Below are 19,842 nucleotides of genomic sequence, written 5' to 3' on the forward strand. Positions count from 1 at the left end.
AGTTATTATTAGAAGGGGAAGCAGATTGGGAAGAGAGGGTTCTTGAGACAGGACTAGAGCAAATCAGGTCACCTGTTCGCTCCCCTCGACCCATTTCATGGAAGCCGCCGCCGCCGCCGCCGCCGTTTTCTTACCTGCAAGGAACGAATCCAAGCACAGAAAAGAAGACTTGCACCCCAGCCTGCTCCTCCGCGCCTCCTGTTATTGCATTTGTCCTTTGAGGGGCGGAGACTGAGATTTCCCAGAAACCCAATGCCTGCTTCAGGTTGCAAGCCCAATTAACACCTTTTTGCAGGAGATAATCGCCTCCAAGCCAAAGGAGGACCGATCTCAACAAAGGTTTTGCAAAACAATCGCGGCCACCCGGCGGGTCGTCTTTTTTTCTGGTGCTGACGCCTCCCCGGCTGTCTGAGCAGGTTTTACTCATGAGGAGGAAGAGGAGCCAGGTACGTTTTGGTGTGCTCCTGTCTTCCCAAAAAGCGCCTGTAAACCGCCTTGAAACTTTGGTATTGAAAAAGCAACATGCGGGTTGCAAAACCATCACAACAGAGGCACTGTAACAGAACATACGCGTAACAGAGTAAGAACAAAATAAAATAAAGAATTCCTTCCAGTAGCACCTTAGAGACCAACTAAGTTTGTTCTTGGTATGAGCTTTCGTGTGCATGCACACTTCTTCAGATACCAAGAGTAATAACAGTACAGTGTTGCCAACTTTTGTGCTGCTGTGTTTTTAAGCAGCAGGAGCAAGCCGGTGGTTGTGATCTGCTAGCAAATGGCTGGTGTTGTTACACGGCCAGGTAACCCAGGCAGGCTTGATGGTCAGTTGGCAATCCGCTTTTTAGCCCCGGGGTTTCTACCTATGTGCGAAAGCATGCCCTATTGATTTCAACGTGGGATTGCCAACGTTTTGAACCAGTTCCTGCTGCTGGGCCTTTAAGAGCACTTTTATCCTAAGCAAACTTGCTTAGTTCCATGCCCTGAAGAGTATCCCTAGTGTAGTACTGCAGCTCAAACCTCTCTTAAAGATGCGGGAGAGTGCCTGACCAGGTTCTCCACCATGAACAGTTGGCAATCCTAGTTTGATGGGACCAGACCCTAAGTGAGCATTCATGGGGGCGGGGGGAGTTTTGGAATATAGTCTTCATGTGCAAGGCTGATAAGAAATTCTTTGTAGCAGAACCTCCTTGTGATTAAGCATATCCATGCAACATCCATGCCCGTCTTCAAATATGAAGAAGGGTTGCCAATGCAGAAGGCAGAGCAAACGTCTTCTCTGCAGCTCCAGAAGGCAGGGTTGGACCAAAGGATTGTATATGGAAAAGAAGCAGATTTTGACAGGCTCAATGTCTCCCCAACTCCCCAACCCCGTGTTCAGCTTTATAATTTTATTTATACTTTTCGGGTTTATACATTTTGCTAATTATCATTTTGACATTTCAAAACTTGCCTTCCTTACCCCTCCTTCTGCAGTTCCTTAAATTTATTTTTAATATCTTCTGCACATCCAAATTAACTAAATTTGCTCATTTATTGATCTTATTTAAATATATACTCTTAAGAAACTGCAGGTTATCACAATAAACCTGCCAATGTTCTCATGGGTCCTGAGAGATCTGCATTGGCTCCCAGTACGTTTCCAAGCACAATTAAAAGTGTTGGTGCTGACCTTTAAAGCCCTCAAAGGCCTCGGTCCAGTATACCTGACGGAGCATCTCCACCCCAATCATTCAGCCCGGAGACTGATATCCAGCGCCGAGGGCCTTCTGGCGGTTCCCTCATTGCAAGAAGTGAGGTTACAAGGAAACCAGACAGAGAGCCTTCTCAGTAGTGGCTCCCGCCCTGTGGAACGCCCTCCCATCAGATGTCAAGGAAATAACCAGCTATCCTATTTTTAAAAGACATCTGAAGGCAGCCCTAGAAGCACCTTTTGGTACTCCTGAACAAGTTTCGCCAAAAGTTCCCCCTCTTTTGTTTGAGCCCTACAAAACATGAAAGTACTTAGTGGAAGATTCTCTCTTAACATGGTGTCAGCAAATCATGACATAGAGAAATGTACATAGATGTTAGTACATTAGCATAAGTAGAGTTCTGCGGGGTCGGGACAAGTCTAACATCCTCCTTCCCACAGTGGCCAAATAGATGGGAAGCCTAGAGCAGGACATGAGGACAATGGTCATTCCCTGGGCTGATAGGACTATGCTTTTTTTTTTGCCAAATACAGTGCACATTTCAACATTAAATTACACCTCCAAGACATTTTTCTTCTACCAGCGCAAACTACCCATGATTTTAACTATGCACTGACTTCTCTGTGAGCTTCCTCAATGCCTATTGCAGAGTACTTTCACAAATAATTAAATCAGCCAAGGAGATGGATTATTGGTATTAATTGCAATTTTATCTTACTCTTACACCAAGGGCTTTCATTTAATTCCCCCCACAACAACCCTATGAGGTAGGTTAGGCTGAGAGAGAATAACTAGCCCAAGGTCAGTGAGGATCTACCAGGTCTAACTTGCTAACCACAGCCTTTTCTGACCTAGTGCCCTTCGGATGTTTGGAGTAGACTTTGCCACACATTTCCTCCTGGGACTTATATTGAGCAAACCTGGTTGGAGGACCATGAATTAACAGGGTAGGGTTCCTGTGAGATATGGCTCCTGTGCCTTTAAGTAAAATGTGATGTTTAGAAGTGAAATATGGAGCAGAATAAAAAATGCAGATCACCTGCTAATTGCTGCAAATGGCCCTGCTGTTAAAAGAACAGCCTCAAGGAAGGATTCCAAAGTTCAAAGCCTTAAGGAAAGTCATTTCCGAAGGTCTTTTATGGGGAAAACTAAAGAGAAAAAGGCTGTCATCTGTTTGGATGCAACAATAACATCATGTCTTTCAGCATATTTTACCAGGTAAAGCTAGCTTTCTTCCTTGCCAGACACACTGGGGTGTTAAATCCAAAAGAAAGGGGAGGTTGCGCTGGAGAAAAATATGTTTATCTCATTTTATATGTATATGCTGATGTACACCATCTTGATATTTTCTGTCACTGAGTAGTATACACCGATTTTTTAATAAATAAAACAACTTGATAACAACAGTTTGCGGGCCACTTATCTTTTAGCAAAAATATCTAAGCAGTTACAGGTAACACTCTCTCACTATATATAAGGGTCAGGTGACTTCTGTTTCAGTGCATCTGAAGAAGTGTGCATGCACACGAAAGCTCATACCAAGAACAAACTTAGTTGGTCTCTAAGGTGGTACTGGAAGGGATTTTTTTTTTTTAATATCTAAGCAGTTTTCCACATATTTAAAAATCCTAGTCTTGAACACATTAAAAAAAATCTGGTATTGAGTACATTTTTTAATCAAAAACTAAAGCTTCAGAGAAAATGTTAAAATGCCCCCCACAAAAAACCTGTGTTTGAATGTTATAATCATTTTACATGTTTACCAAAAGCTGGGTAAACAGAATGATAGAGTTGAAAGGGACCACTAGGATTTTAGTCCAACCCACCACAATGCAGGAAAAGTCCATTTATGTAAGCAATTGTTTTCATTAGCTACTGGAGTTTAATATATGAGATAGACTCATGACATGCAAAGCGAGATATGTCAAGCCTTTGCTTGTTATAATTGTGATGATTATGGCACACAGCTGATAAAAAACCCCAAATTGAAATTGTTAATTTGGGGTTCTCATCAGCTGTGTGCCATAATCATCACAATTATAACAAGCAAAGGCTTGACATATCTCGCTTTGCATGTCATGAGTCTATCTCATATATCTATTTTTGTTGCATGTATATCCCACCTTGTCTTCAAGGGACTGAAGGTGGCAAACATGATTCTCTTCCTCTCCATTTTATCTTCATAGAATGATAGAGTTGGAGGAGACCACAAGGGCCATCCAGTCCAACCCCCTGCCAAGCAGGAAACACCATCATAGCATTCCTGACAGATGGCTGTCAAGCCTCCGCTTAAAGATCTCCAAAGAAGGAGACTCCACCACACTCCTTGGCAGCAAATTCGACTGTCGAACAGCTCTCACTGTCAGGAAGTTCTTCCTAATGTTTAGGTGGAATCTTCTTTCTTGTAGTTTGAATCCATTGCCCCGTGTCCGCTTCTCTGGAGCAGCAGAAAACAACCTTTCTCCCTCCTCTATATGACATCCTTTTATATATTTGAACATGGCTATCATATCACACAGCAACCATGCAAGGTGTGTTAGACTGAGGACGTGACTGAGCCAAGGTCACCTAGTGAGTTTCACGGCTGAGTGGGGGATTTGAACCCTGGTCTCCCAGGTTCCCAATCCAACACACTAAGTGCTACACCACACTGGCTCTCACACTAGGTATGGAAGAAACCCCGTTTGTAAATTTTACTGTAGAGTGTGTTTTGCCCCCAGAGCATTATGGTTGCTTCTGGTTTTTGTCACCCAAAAGCAACTGTAGCTGTGTCAGCCCATGTAGAAAAATTCCGAATTCCAAACCAAGCTGTTACAAAATAAAGTGTGCAAATTTTTGAGTTCTCCAGAATGCTTCACTGGGCAAGACAAGACAACAGAAATGGAGTGGGGGACAATGTCACATTTAAATGAAGCTCTGTGAGGTGTTTTGCACCTCCCCCCCCCTGCATTCCACCTTAAGACTGCGTCTAAATGCAAATTCCCTCTATGGCATGGGTATACAAGCTAAGGCCTGGGGGCCAGATCCGGCCCAATGGCCTTCTAAATCCGGCCCTTGCATGGTCCAGGAATCAGTGTGTTTTTATGTGTGCTTTTATTTAAAATGCATCTCTGGGTTATTCGTGGGGCATAGGAATTCGTGTTTTTGTTGTTGTTTTTCAAAATATAGCCCGGCCCCCCACAAGGTATGAGGGACAGTGGATCGGCCCCCTGCTGAAAAAGTTTGCTGACCCCTCCTCTATGGCTCTAATATCAGCCATCCCCCCCCCTCGCCCAACCCTTTGTATTGTTTACCACCCATATCCCCAATCTTTTACCTGTGATGTTAATAGCCTAGAGATGGAAAGAAGAGAGAGTCCCTACCAGAGAAGAATGGCAGATTTAGTTGATGGACTATGCGGAGATGGCAAAAATAACCAGAAGAATCAGAAATCGGGAAGACCAAATTTTTAATATGGAAGGGGAAAAGTATTTAACACCTTAAAAACCATTGTAAACAATTAAAATTATTAGTAGTAGGATTGGAATAACACTTGCAGTTTTAATGTTGAATTTTGGTTATTATATGTAGATTTGGATTACCGTGTTTCTCCTAAAATAAGACACCGTCTTATATTTTTTTTCCGCTCAACAAAACACAGTATGGCTTATTTTCAGGGGATGTCTTATTTTAACCGTGTCGCATCGGTACGCTGCATAGCCACACCTCTCCAGGCTGTTTTAATGGGAGGTACCACGTCACTATGGCTTATTTTCGGGGTATGGCTTATTTTCGGGGAACGGCTTATATTTCGCAAATGCATAGAAATCCTGCTATGGCTTATTTTATGGCTATGTCTTATTTTGGGAGAAACAGGGTAATAGACAAGATGCAGGAGGAAAAGGTTAATATAGGGACCCCACAAAGAGGAGGAGGGAAGTTCAGGAGATTCTTTGGAATTCTCTTTTTGTGTTGGTTATTGTTTTAATGGTTTGTAAATTTCTAAAATCTGAAACACTAAATAAAATTTTTAAAAAGAAAAAAAAATCTGAATGTGTACACACTTTAGTTGTCACTGTTTTGGTTGCCCTAATAAAATCCCAAATGTGGGTTTTATAATTGGTGTGACTCTCCAAGCTCTTTGCAAATGCTTTCTCTTTGTGGCAGTGGAAGCTACCTTATCCACAATCTGCCAAGACAACAAAGAGGGGGAAATCCCCAACCAAACAAAACTAAATAAACAAGACCAAAGTCCATTTTAAACATGGGACCACCTTCCCTTTAGGAATGTGTTTCCAGAGGTGCCAAGACCTGCGAATGGGATCCTTCCCCTGGCTGTTAAATCCATCAAATGTGAATGGCGCTATTATTTCATTGCATTGCCCCTTCCTCATGTTCGACTCGTTTTCTGCAAACGTTTTGTTTCTGTCCTGCAGGAAGGGTATAGCTTTGTTCAGTGTGTTAAAAAGCTTTTATTTTAGCATACTGGTTTTGTTTTTAACAGGCTGGTCATGTATATAAGTAACAGTAAAAAGGTAAAGGACCCCTGACAGTTAAGTCCAGTTGCAAACGACTCTGGAGTTGCGGTGCTCCTTTCCTCCAAGGAGAGGTGCTGTACATGGTTTGCATTTTAGGCCGAGACTGTGACTCACCCAAAGTCACCCAGTAGTGAGCTTCATGGCTCAGTGGGGATATGAACCCTGGTCTCCCAGGTCCAAATTCCTCCACCCAGTATTGTTTCTTGCCCCTCCCCCCAAACACACACATTTATAAATGTTTCTGCAAGGGGGTTCAGTCTTTGGGCTGAAAAAGCTCTCCTTCCCCTACCTTCCCTGACAGATGTTCGTGGATTTCTAGACTAGGGTTTCCCAAACTTGGATCTCCAAAAACAGCTGGACTACAACTCCCATCATCCGTAGCTAGCAGGCCCAGTGGTCAGGGATGATGGGAACTGTAGTCTAGCTCAGTGTTCCTCAACCTTGGGTCCCCAGATGTTTTTGGCCTACAATTCCCATCATCCATGACCACTGGTCCTGCTAGCAATGGATGATGGGAGTTGTAGGCCAAAAACATCTGGGGACCCAAGGTTGAGGAACACTGGTCTAGCTGGAACCCGGTTCTAGACCAGGGGCAGGCAACCTAAGGCCCGTGGGCCAGATGTGGCCCAATCTCCTTCTAAATCCGGCCCGCGGACGGTCTGGGAATCAGTGTGTTTTTACATGAGTAGAATGTATCCTTTTATTTAAAATTCATCTCTGGGTTATTTGCGGGGATACGAATTCGTTCATTCCCCCCCCCCAAAAAAAAAATAGTCCGGCCCACCACATGGTCTGAGGGACAGTGGACCAGCCCATGGCTGAAAAAGGTTGCTGACCCCTGTTCTAGACAGACCAGTTGTGTTATTTTTATTCATAATGTTATACGTTTTAGGGGACCCACCCCCCCAGGGGTCAGCAAACTTTTTCAGCAGGGGGCTGGTCCACTGTTCCTCAGACCTTGTGGGGGGCCGGACTATATTTTTTGGGGTGAACGAATTCCTATGCCCCACAAATAACCCAGAGATGCATTTTAAATAAAAGGACACATTCTACTCATGTAAAAACACGCTGATTCCTGGACCGTCCACAGGCTGGAATTAGAATGCTATAGGGCCCCCGGGCCTTAATTTGCCTACCCATGCCCTAAATCCTAGAAATTAAGAAATGATAGGGCTTTATTTCACCCGGGTCAAAGATCCAGTTTGGCACCAGCTTTCCTTTAATGGACTCTCCAATGTTCTATTTGGCCTGGAAGCATTAAAGTTCTTGACAAGCCATTTGGGGGATTAAAAAAAATATATGTGTAGACTTGCACTAGAGAGTCACTGATGTGCATTGAAAGCACTACTGTATTTTGGGATGGTTCCATCGCACTTCCAGAAACGACAGGCACTCGGTCACCCGGGTCTGCTATTAAACAGAGCGATGAATGAACACACAAAGAGAAGACAAACAACACACCAGTTCCAAAACAGACATTTTAATCTTGGTGAAGCACCTCTTAGAAATTGTATCCTTACAAAACTTTTATTATTATTATTTAAATAAAAAGGCCAAGGTGCTCTCATTGGAACTCTGTACAAAATATACAGTATCAAACACTTGTTTCCAAATGGTTGCACAGTACTTAAATGAGGTGGAGAAAAGATCCCTTTTTTAAATTGTCTGGCAGCACTGAAAGGTGGGGAAATAGCAGGCTCCCCCCCCCCCTTTCCAAACCGATCTGCACACTCAGTGCACCATGAAAATAATAATATTAATAGCAATAATTACAGCAACAACAACAATAACAAGGAGATAATGGCAAGTGGTGCTGCCTCTAGATACTATCACATGAGCACAGGGGGCGTCGCGATGCATCCCTTGCCTAAGATTTGCTTAAGATAAATCGCTTCCTCTGTGACCCAGCTTGAGGTGTTGTGTTTTTTAACACAAACCTAGTCTCTGAATTCTGCCCAGAGCTGGCTGGAAAGGAACTTTGTCAAATCTAAAGCCTTCCAGTCCGCTGCGAGTTCAGAACAGTAATTTTGCCACCAGCACAAACACATCTTCAGGTGTCTTGGACTATGACAGAGCTAATCTGTCATTCATACTTTCCTTTCCGATTCCCTTTAATATACACAAGAGCTTCTTTTAAAAAAAAAAGTGATGGATCTAAGCCCACAAACAGTACCAAGAACTTCTTTGAAAACCTGCACACAAAAAAAGTACCAATTTGAAGCCTTAAAAAAAAAAACTGAAGGCAGCAGTAACTCCTTATAAAGGCCAAGCTGTCACATTTCTAAAATGTGGTAGTTTAAGCCACAAAACCCCAGACATTTACGTACAGGAGCCATGTCCCCATTGACGTTATGGAGAAACCAGGACTTTTCAAACCTGTCTTCTCTTTTTTTAAATACACACAAAGGAGGGAAACTGACTTTAAAAAAAACAACGTATCAAGTGGTCCCCATTAGACTTAAGCATTGGTCATTGTTATCACAGAAAGCAGGTGAAATGGTAAAGTTATTTCCAAGCTGATTCTCTTCTGATGGTGACGGGTGGAGGCTACCAAGACTGAATGCTTCACAAATCTCCCGACTCAAAAAGAAAAGAAAAAACCTGCCGCACTTAGAAAAGTAGCACATCAGGGGAAAACAGAACCATGGCGTGCTAGCTTTCTATGTGCGGTGATGCTTTGTATCCATACGTATTATTGTAGGAAGGCACATTCAGTCATGCTGAATCCGAAAAGCTGTAACTCAGAAAACAGGGCTTCTACCTCACCTGCATGGTTTGAGCAAGTGAATTTGGCAAGAAAGGCATCCAAAAAGAAAAAGAACCAGAGTCAGGTAGATAGCAGGGCATCTCTCGTGAGTGAAATTAATCTACATGAAAAGGAAACCCATGAAATGCAGCCCTTTCTGCAATGCCAATGGGGTCGAAAGGTACTGCTCATCTCTTTTTGGATGCCTCAAGAAAGCAGGAAGGAGAAGAAGCTGCTAGTACAGCAACAGGTCCTGCCTCCATGCTGCAAGGATCCGTTCCTCTCTTCCACCCACCCACCAGTCTTGCCTGCTGCATCAACAAGCAAAACAACCGAACTGCAGGCCCAATCCACACTCCGTGGCAAACCAAGGTGAATGACTTTTACTGTGAACATGATGATCTTGGCTGCTTTCTTCCACCCCATTGGGAGAAACAAACTGATGATTCTGGGCGTAGCATTGTCTCGAAATATGGAATAGCGGTCTTTTTTCCTTCCACTCAAGCAAACCCCCAAGAGGTAAGCCATGAACAAATCTCAGGTGCTGACCATGGTTTTTTGTTTTTGAACAAAACAAACCATGGTTCTTGGCCTGGACATAGGCTTGGATCCAGTGCTAGTTCAATTCAAAGCCAACCCACAGAAATTATTGGACACAACAGGATTAAGTCCATTAATTTCAATGGGTCTACTCTGACTTAGTTGGCAGCAAGCCAGAATTCTGAGCCAGGGATCGTGGTTTGCTTCTCTCCTTGCAACAGCAAGGAGTAGCAAAGCAGCTAAAATCGATGTGTTCACAATGAACCATTAGCTACTGTTCACCAGGGTGAGCACATAGGGCCAAGTGGTCACAGTCTAAGTTCATTGCCCTCTTATGCCACTGGACCAGTAATGCTGGATTCACTCTTTTTGTCATGGGTGTGGAGGCAGCAGGAAGGAGAATGAACTAAAAAAAAACTGCCAAGCAAAATCTTTTTCTCTCCAGCACCCAAACTGGCAATTGCTTAATAATTGTATCTGGACCATTTCAGAATACACGGAAGTCTCATGGTTTGCAAGGGATCCAGGGATCCACACATCCTTTTTTCTCGCTGGCCCTCTGAGCAGTGCCAGGCAGCTCTTCCTTTCCCACAATGCCCCTGACCTGCTGTCACTCTGGAGCATTGTGGGAAATTTAGAGGGTGATGAGACAACAGCTTTCTGTCACCGCGGCCAGCTAAACCTGCCATTGTCCACCAACACAAGAGGGGACCCACCAGCGCCGAACAGACCAAGGGCTTCCTCAAACCTGGATCTCAACCCTGAACGGAGGAGTTTTAAAAGACCAGTAGCCAGCTGCCTCACTCAGCAGCAAGCGCAGTGTGCTTTGGTGGTGGGAGGAAGAGCACAGAAGCCATCTTGTGAACTCTGGGTCCTGTTCCCATGTTCCTCCTTTGACATGGCTGCCACCACAAACTACCGCAATATGCCAAGGTTTCCTGAAGACATGTGACATTTGGCAGGCTCCACACCACCAGAGGAACATCTGGAGAGAGTCCTCATCAGCCTCTCCAAAATGCATGGAGATTAGGGGTGGGAGATGCCTAGGACCATGGAACATAGCTATGTTTTCAGGCAGCTTGCTAATGGGGTTCCAATCTGCCTGCAGGATGACCCATTTTGACATTATCTCACTCTCCTCACCCACACCAAACAGACACACACACACACTCACTCACTCACTCACTCATCCACCTCCAGCCAGCCTTTCTTATAGTCCTGCAAAATCTCGAGGTAATATTGCCACTCTGGCTCACTGTCGTATTGCACCTCGTAAACGGTCTTCAGAGGGTTCTTGTGGCGTTTGTGAACCCGCAGCACCACTCCTGGATACCATGCTTCCGTCTTGTCCTTCTCCTCGTACAAGTGCCTGATCCGCTTGCCAACCAGTTCCGGATACTGAGGGGGCAAGGCGGAGGCCCTTGCCCCACCTGGCGCCCGGCGCTTGAACCTCTTCAGGAGCCGTGAAGATGGCTTCCCCCTCTTCTTCCCTGCAGCTGTGTGGGCCGGTGGCCCCTGAATATCTCGAAGGGCGTTCTGGAATTTTATGTGGACCATAGATTTCTGACGGTGGTGGAGACCCTTTGAGGTACTGGCTGTTTTCCTGGCATCCGAATTGGCCAGCTTCACCTTAAGAGCCCCGGGGAGTTTAAGGGCTGGCAAAAGCCGCTCTGCAGCCTTAGAGTGAAGCGGCAGTCCTTTGGTCCTCAAGGCCACAGAGGCAGAGTCTTTCTCAGGCTGCAACTTTGCTCCCTTTAAGGCAGCGTCCCTTCGGATAGAAGGTGAGGAAGGTCCCTGAGACATATCATCATCTACTTGTTGGCAGGTCTTGGACGGCAAACAAGAATCCAATCCATATTTTTTGCCTTGCTTATGCTTCCCTGCAAAGTCTTGGGTGAGAGACTGGGCTGTCATACCCTGTAAACATCTGGCTGCATCTGTTGACTTCAAGTCGTCTGGTGATAAAGCTTCAGTGTTGATCTTTGGGCTCTCCTCCGCTAGATCACCTGTGGAACCAGAAAATTAATAATAAACGTTCAGTCAAATTAGTGCCTGCGCCCTCAACACAAAATCATCCATTGCAGTCCTATAAAGCGGATCAGAAAACACACATCCTTCACTCAGAAGATGCAACAGACTCTCACCTGGACTCCCCCAGTAGGTGGGGCTGAAGGTAAAGCACCCCTGGATGGTTAAGTCCAGTCAAAGGTGACTATGGGGTTGTGGCGCTCATCTCGCTTTCAGGCCAAGGGAGCTGGCGGTACACAGACAGCTTTCCGGGTCATGTGGCCAGCATGACTAAACCGCTTCTGGCACAACAGAACACCATGACGGAAACCAGAGCGCACGGAAACGCCGTTTACCTTCCTGCCGCAGTGGTACCTATTTATCTACTTGCACTGGTGTGCTTTCGAACTGCTAGGTTGGCAGGAGCTCACCCTGTCACAGGGATTCGAACCGCCGACCTTCTGATCGGCAAGCCCAAGAGGCTCAGTGGTTTAGACCACAGCACAACCCGTGTCCCTAGGTGGGGCTGTACACCTGATCGAGCTCCTGCAAAGATGCTCTTAAGCCATGGAAAGGGAAGAAGGTCAACTGGAGTCCACTGGACAATTTGCAATGGAATACTGGTTTTCATGCAAAGAAACTGGGGGCCAGGTGAATCTTGTTCTTGAGCACAAAGCTGGGGAACCTGGAACTCTCCAGATGTTGCTGGACTCCACACTCCCAACAGCTCCAGCCAGCTTGGCCAATGGTCAGGGTTTGATGGGAGTTGTGGCCCTGCAAATACCTGAGATGGCCACAATTTCCCCATCCACGTTCTTAAGCAAGAGTTCAGACTCCAGGGTAACAGCATCACTGCAACCTTTTGAAATCTCCATCACAGAGGTGGCACCCATTGATGCCCACACTTGCAGTGCTAATGCCAGGTGGCAGAGGAACCAACCGCCACAGCAGGTTGCCAGGAAAGGATAAGACAAGGAAAAGTCCTCACCAGCTGCTTTTTATTCAAAATTCACAGAGAGAGGATTAGGAATGCTACCTCCTGGAATAATGGCGTTGTCCCGAGTGAGTCTCCACCCCTTCCGTCTCTCCCACTTACTCATGCATCATTGCTACAGGTGCTGAAAAGTGCCCTCTGCCTTTGAGCTCTTTGCTCTCCTACTTTCAATGCTTGCCAGGTTCTGGGAAGGGGGGTAAGGAATGCTTTCTAAAGACACTATGTCCGCCTGCTATTGCCCCCCTCTTGGTGCTTCCTCCTCCTCCTCCCCCCCCCCCCCAATTATTTTCCATCTTTTCCCCTCATCTGCCTCTGAGCTGTGTTCTGGCTCAAACCCCTGTTGTAATTCTGAACTGTCTTCTTCTCTGGGTGGGTCAGGCTGGAGAGGCGGCCTCCACCATTCCTCCTCTGCCCAGTCCATGACATCTAATGCTTTAGGACAGCTTATCATCACTTGCCTTTTCCAATTGATTTCTTAAGCAAGCCGAACATCTCGACTCCGGGCAATTCACACTGGAACAGTGAGGTTCAAATTATGCTTTCAAGCAAGACTGGCATAGTCATCTGGCACCTTGGGACAGGGCCCACTGCAGCCCACTCAGGGACACCCCCCACAGCAAGACTGGCTATGCCCTACCATTCAAAATTTCACAAAGCACCAGAGTAGCATCATTCCAGGGCAGGCGGTGGTGGTGGGGACGAGCACTACCCCTGCCTATTGGGTCATGCTGCCTGGGACTAATGGGAGCTGGAGTCCAACCACATTAAGAGTGCACCCAGTTTCCCCATCCCAGTGCTAGGGGTCAAAGCCAGGGTCCTTCTGTTGGCAAAGCATGGGCTCTACTACTTAGGGAAAGTGCGGGGGGAACACTTGGCCCTCCAGTTGTTGCTGAACTACAAACCCCACCATTCCTGGTGAGGGTTGCAACTCCCATCAGCTCCAGCCAGCATACCTGCTGGTCGGGGATTATGGGAGCTGGGAGTCCAACCACCCTGGAGGTCCAGAGGCCGGGGGCACCAGCTGGTCTCCATCACCATAAGCAGCTGCACACCACATAAACCCCACACAAAGAACAGATACCTACTTGGAGGTATGCAGGACAGCCTGTGAACTGGGACCTGGAAAAAAATAAAGTTACGCATAATCATCTGGTGTGTTAGTGAAAGGGTCGGTCATAAAGTTGGCTTGCAGTGGGTGTTTGTTTGGAGCTAATCTAAGGGTGACAGTCCCCTCTGCAAAAAGAAGCTTGTGCCTTCTCTCTCTCCAAATATATATACAGTGGAACCTCGGTTTTTGAGTATCTCGGGAGCCGAACGATTCGGAAGCCGGAAGTAATTGCTTCCGTTTTCGAACGTGCCTCGGAAGTCGAACAGCTTCCGAGGCACATTTTTCTTTTCTTTTTCCCCATTGTCTTTGCAGCCAGCCCATTGATCCTCGGTTTTCAAAAATGTTTCGGAAGTCGAACGGTCTTCCAGAACAGATAATGTTCGTAAACAGAGGTTCCACTGTACACATGTTAGGCTATCATTGCACACCCCCTGTGTGAGGAGTTGTAGTGCCTGGATTTTTTGTGAGGAGGCTTGGAAGAGCCGTGAGGCTATGGGGGAATCAAAGGAGCTGTTAGAGGATAGAGCGTTTGCATGAAGTGTAAGGGGGGGTGCTAGGATTGGTGAGCAGCACAAATAGGGCCACCAGCCTCTAATACCCTCCACACACAAACGTGGATATAGACAGCTGCCTTTTACAAGGTCAGATTGTCCACTTTGGCCAGTATTGCTTGCTCTGGCTGGCAGCAGCTCTCCAGGGGCTCGGCAGACGTCTTTCTTATCAGCTGCTTCTTCGATCCCTTGGCTGGGGACTGAACCTGGCACTTCCACCATGAGATATTCAAGCCGTGGCATGTCGCTCGGCATTTCTCCAACACTTTGCGGAAAGGCAAAAAAGCCCACCGGGCTCATGGCAGCATCTTTGGACCCTTGGTATAATGGCAGGACACCTGTATCAGAAACCACCGTGGGGGACACGGCCATGCTGCAACCGGGGCTCTCCATGAGAACCAGGTGTCCCGACGATGGCATAGCCCATTCTGCCCCTGCAGGCTGCTTGGGCGTGATTTTCACCTGCATCCCCAAGGCTAGGGAGCAGATGGGATATCCTGGTGTGCAGTGGGGTGCTACATTTGATAACTTTCTGGCTGTGGGAGCTGTCCAACCATGAAACTGACTCCCTCGGAAGGTGGTGGACTTTCCTAGGTGGTTTTTAAGCAGAGGTTGGGTGGCCATCTGTCGTGGATGCTTTAGTGGAAAGTCTTGCATTGCAGGGGATTGGACTAAAAAGAAGAAGAAGGAAAAGGAAAAGGACCCCTGGACCTTCCCGCCACAGCAGTACCACTTGATCTACTTGCACTGGTGTGCTTTCGAACTGCTAGGTTGGCAGGAGCTGGGACAGAGCAATAGGAGCTTCCTCCATCGTGGGGATTCAAACTGCTGACCTTCTGATCGGCAAGCCCAAGAGGCTCAGTGGTTTAGACCACAGCGCCACCCGCGCCCCCCAGATTGGACTAGATGAGCCTCAGGGTCCTCTCCAACCCCATCTACAATTCTATGGTTCTATAATTCTGACAGGTAGAAATGTTTCTCTTTAGGTAAAGGTAAGGTAAGCGTTTCTGTGCGCTGCTCTGGTTCGCCAGAAGCAGCTTTGTCATGCTGGCCACGTGACCCGGAAGCTGTACACCGGCTCCCTCGGCCAGTAACACGAGATGAGCACCACAACCCCAGAGTCAGACACGACTGGACCTAATGGTCAGGGGTCCCTTTACCTTTAAGGTAAATGACCCCTGGATGGTTAAGTCCAGTCAAAGGCGACTATGGGGTTGCGGAACTCCACAGTCTCTTGGGCTTGCCGATAGGAAGGCTGGCAGTTTGAATCCCTGTGATGAGGTGAGCTCCTGTTGCTCTGTCCCAGCTCCTGCCAACCTAGCAGTTTAAAAGCATGCCAATGCAAGTAGATAAATAGGTACCACTGCGGCGGGAAGGTAAACAGCATTTCCATGCGCTCTGGCTTCTGTCATGGTGTTCCGTTGCAACAGAAGTGGTTTAGTCATGCTGGCCACACGGCCCAGAAAGCTGTCTGTGGACAAATGCTGGCTCCCTTGGCCTGTTTCTATTTTTTTCCAGCTGAAGGGTGTGTGTATACGTATGCACACACAGAGAGAGATTCTCCCCTTCCCCTAACAATTTCACCATTCCTTCTGCCAACGTCCCTGCAGCCTAAACCAGCTCCTTTCTGCCCTATCCAAATTAAGAGGCTGGAATGGTCCTATACATTTGCACCCACGCCCCACTGGATTCTGAACTAGACAAGAGCTCCCATCCTACATGGCACACTCACAGTCATGTAAATGCCTAGACTTCACAGAGGAGCGCTAATCCAAGAATACCATCCATGCAAAACGAGAAGCAGCTGAGCGCAGGCACGAAAACCCAAGAGTACAGCAGATATATCCTTTTGCTTCAGGGTAGAGCGGAGAGAGAGCTCCTTGCTGAAAAGCAGGTTGCATGCCAACGCTAGCTGCACTTACCAAGCTGTTGCTTGACGCAGTCGTGCCAGTGGAGGTTCAGGAGATCTGGGTAGATATCGGGCAGCTGTTTCAAGGCCAGCAGCTTCAGCATCCGGGAGGTGCAGCTCTTTAGCTCCAGGTCCCTCAGCAGCCTCTCCTCAGTTAAGGTTGTGGGTCGTAGCTCCACCCTGTGGTCCTGCAGCACGTGGTCAACAGAGGAGCTGGACAGGTTGGGGAAGAGGGTCTCTTTCACCACGTGGATGGGGATGAAGATAGTGCCCGCTCGGATCACGTGAGGAAAGGGGCACTTGCGAGTAAACAGGATCGCCTCCAGCTGAGACAGCAGTTTGTTAAGGAACAGTGCCATGTCCTTGAAAGCCAGCCAGATCTCCTTGCCCTTGGAAGGCATTGGAGCTTCAGAAAACTTGGAGCCGTTCTTGTGCTTCGCCGACCCTGCTGCCTTCTCTTGGCAAGCCCCTTTGGACTTGGTCTTCTCCAGCCACTCCTTGAGCAGCTCTGGAGCAGAGGTAGACACAGAGCAGGAAATAATGGCGCAGATAGAAGTATGCAAGGCAGTGAAATGCTGCCTGGGGGAATGTTGCTGACCGGGCGATTCGCTGCTGGTGGAAAGCGAGGCACGGGTCTCTCCCAGGGCAGGAGACGCAGCAGACGCGCTAGGAGGCGAAGCTTTTGAAGCATCTAGCAGCTTAATGTTAAAGCAATTCTGTGGCAAGAGTTGAGTTTCGGCTTGGGTCACTGCTTGCTGGAGGCTTTGCTGAACCGGAGGGGTGTTTTGCCGAGTCGCTGCATAGGGGAGGCTTTGCTGAACCGGAGGCGTGTTTTGCCGAGTCGCCGCTTGCGGGAGGCTTTGTTGAACTGGTGGGTTGCTTTGCAGATCTGTTGCTTGTCCAGAGCCTTCTCGCAGAGAGACATCACTGGCCTTAACAAACACATGGGAGCTCAGCTGCAAGGAGGAAGAGTCTTGTTGCACTGCACAACCTCGCCCAGCTGCGTGCGATTTTTGGATTTTGAATTTTTTGTACAAGAATGCCGAAGAGCTGTGAAAGCTGCTCTTTCCCGCAGTGCCGCTTTTCCCGGCCAACTCTGCCGTTTGCACATTAGCCTCCTGCACAATCTCCTGCCCCTTAGGCAAAGTCTCGCCCGCCTCCTTCCCTTTGCTCTCTGAACTTTCCCTTTCAACAGCCTCCATCTTCCCAGGTGACCTCTGAAGACTGGGCACTTCCGCCAAGCCTTCTGTTTTAAAGCTGAGATCCAGGGCGTGGTCTTCTCTGGCCCCAGCACTGCCATTTATACAAGCTGGCGGGGCCTGATGACTGGGCGCAGGCCCACTGGGAGGCAAGCGTTCAACCCGGCAGCTCTCCCAAGTCCCAGCAAAATCTTCACTCCCTCTCACTACCCCTGCACAGTCGCGGCTTGCCTCCCTTTTAGCAACTTTTGCCATTGCATCACAAGCTGTTTCTTTCCTTCCGGGCAGCAGTGCCCCAGATACTTCCCCTGACCGTACAGGGTCTGGCCGGGGTGGGCTCTGAACTTCCATGCATTTGCCTGAGTTACCAAGAGAAGTCTCCTGGGTTTGACAGCTTTTAGAGTGCGAAATCTCCGCTGACTCAGAATCAGCCAGGTAACGTTGGTAAGGTGCCAAGCTAAAGACGTTGTTGATGACCGGCATAGGAGGGGAGGAAGAGGGGAGGGGCTCCTCGGGTCTTTTAGCACCCCTCCCTTTGTCCTCTGATGGCTGCAGCATACTTTGGAATGAGGAACTGGAATCCCCAAGGACGTTCTGGAGGGGATCTCCTTTAAGGCAAGAGTCATGGGACGCAACTGGACTGTCCGAAATAACTATGCACTTCCCTGATTCAGTTTTGCAAGCCCAGAAGTTCCTTTTCTTGGCTTCAGGTGTTAAAGTGGACCTTCTGGGCGCATCACAGAGCTCCTCTCCCTTAGCGTTGGCCTCTTCCGAGTGGCTCAGACCCACCCTGCAGGCAGCCTCTTGCATGGACCGAAACCCACTAAGGAAGCCGGGCAATCTGTCCGCAGGGTGGTGCATCTGCAAAGGCTGGCGCTGAGGAGCTGCCCATTGACTCGGAATGTTCTCGTTGCTTAGCTTGGCGACGTGATCGCCCTCGCGACAATCCGGAAGGCCATCTCTGCTGGAGAAAGAGCCACAATACGAAGCCTTTTCCGACAGGGTGCAGCTGGAGATGGGAGCCTCGTGCACCAAGTCCGCTTTGGTCCTCGCGTTTGGTTGGGGTTCATGTTCCCGAAAAGGCTGGTGGCTTGGCGGGGTTGCCGGAGAAGGAGGAGGACCAACTGTTCTGTAGATATAGCTGTCCAAGTGACTAGGATAATAACTCCGTGGTGTTAAGTAAGATCCTGGGAGAAGCTGGGGTTCCTCGCGGCCCAGAGAGCCAAAGCCTTTGCAGGCTGGCAGAGCAAAGAGGGAATTGGGTTTCTCTGCCTGCACATAGCTCTGGTGGTACAACAGCATCTGTTCGTGTGAAGTTAGTGCGTAGGAAGTGAGCGGGTAACATGCAGGTGACCTCTCTTGATACATCATGTTCTGGGGATTGGCCAGCGGGCTGGCAGCAGGAGGTAGCTTTGACCACGCATGTTTGCGAGGACTTCCGCCACGAGCCTCGGGGATATTCGGCGGGCTGTGGTATGTGGCCTGGCATTTCTCAAACACTTTGCGGAACGGCGAAAAGCCGACAGGACTCGCAGAAGTGTCTTTGGACCCTTGGTGGGATGGCAGGTAACCCGATTCGGAAACCACCGATTTGGGGGGCACGGCCGTGCCACAACCGGGCCTCTCCATGTGAACCAGGTGTCCAGGTGATGGCAAAGCCCATTCTGCTCCTGCCGGCTGCTTGGGCATGCTCTCCACCTGCATCCCCAAGGCTAGGGAACCTTTCGGGCCACAGCCGGTCTCAGCACAGTAACTGTGGTTCCAGTAAACCGGTTTGGGCACTGCCAGAGTCGAGAAACCTGCCGCCGTTCGAGGAGAATGCTGTGCCGGGTAGCCATGCACCCAGGCCTGCTGAACGAGTCCTGTATGGCCCTTGTAGTTGGCCAGCTTCTCCTGAGCAGCCATGCACTTGCTGCCAGCCTTCTCGTGCCCGGAAATTTGCCCCCGTGCCCCAAAACTTTCTGCTTCCGGACTGTACAGCATGCACAGGGCTTTGTCTGTCCTCGGGGGGTGGCTGACCGCGGCACCCGTGCAATGGGCGTGGGTCTCGGCGGGAGTCCAGGGAGACAAAGACTTGGACCCTTCGTGGCATTGCAGCGGGTACGCAAAGTACGATCCCTTGTAGCTGTAATGGTTTTCCGAGGTGTAGCCAGGCAGGGCGCTCGACCTGCACAAACCCGACGAGAGAACGTGGCCTCCCTCCACCTCCAGCCGAGGGTGCTTGCTGTAACTCACGGCCCCGACTGGCTCCAAGCGCCGCTTCTCAGCCATTACACTGCCCTCGCCACCTCTGGTCTCGGAGAGTCACTCTGGATACTCTGGAAGGGGAGGAAAGAAAAGGCAAACAATCAGGGATCCAAGCCTACCACACTGTTTCCTTGCTAGGCAAAGATTTGCTTGCATGGCGGTTATCTGTACACCAAGGCTCTCCAGATGTTGATGGACCACAATTCCCATCCCTGGCCATGCTGGCTGGGGCCCAGGAGAGCTGTAGCCTCTAAATACTTGGAAGACATCAGCGTTTCCTATCCCTACATAGCTGATGCTTCTCTCTTGCGAGTGGGTAGAGACACAAGCAAC

At 48.5% G+C, this 19,842-nt stretch overlaps 1 protein-coding gene across 3 annotated transcripts in view; it reads right to left on the bottom strand.

Moving 5' to 3' along the window:
- Positions 1-10,273: 10,273 nt before the first annotated feature.
- The window catches only part of C13H15orf39 (chromosome 13 C15orf39 homolog), a 41,287-nt gene continuing 31,718 nt past the window's right edge, over positions 10,274-19,842 (bottom strand). For 2 of the 3 annotated variants that reach the window (XM_033167054.1, XM_033167055.1), the window contains exons 2-3: positions 16,077-19,580; positions 10,274-11,500 (exon numbers count right to left, since the gene is read on the bottom strand). In XM_033167054.1, coding sequence (XP_033022945.1) covers positions 10,677-11,500; positions 16,077-19,533 — 4,281 coding nt within the window. In that variant the 5' untranslated portion in view covers positions 19,534-19,580 and the 3' untranslated portion in view covers positions 10,274-10,676. Of the gene's footprint in view, positions 11,501-13,580; positions 13,615-16,076; positions 19,581-19,842 lie in introns of all 3 variants that reach the window. The other variant, XM_033167056.1, reaches the window with a different exon arrangement.

Source organism: Lacerta agilis, chromosome 13 (assembly GCF_009819535.1).
Source record: "Lacerta agilis isolate rLacAgi1 chromosome 13, rLacAgi1.pri, whole genome shotgun sequence".
NCBI classification, from domain to species: Eukaryota; Metazoa; Chordata; class Lepidosauria; order Squamata; family Lacertidae; genus Lacerta; species Lacerta agilis.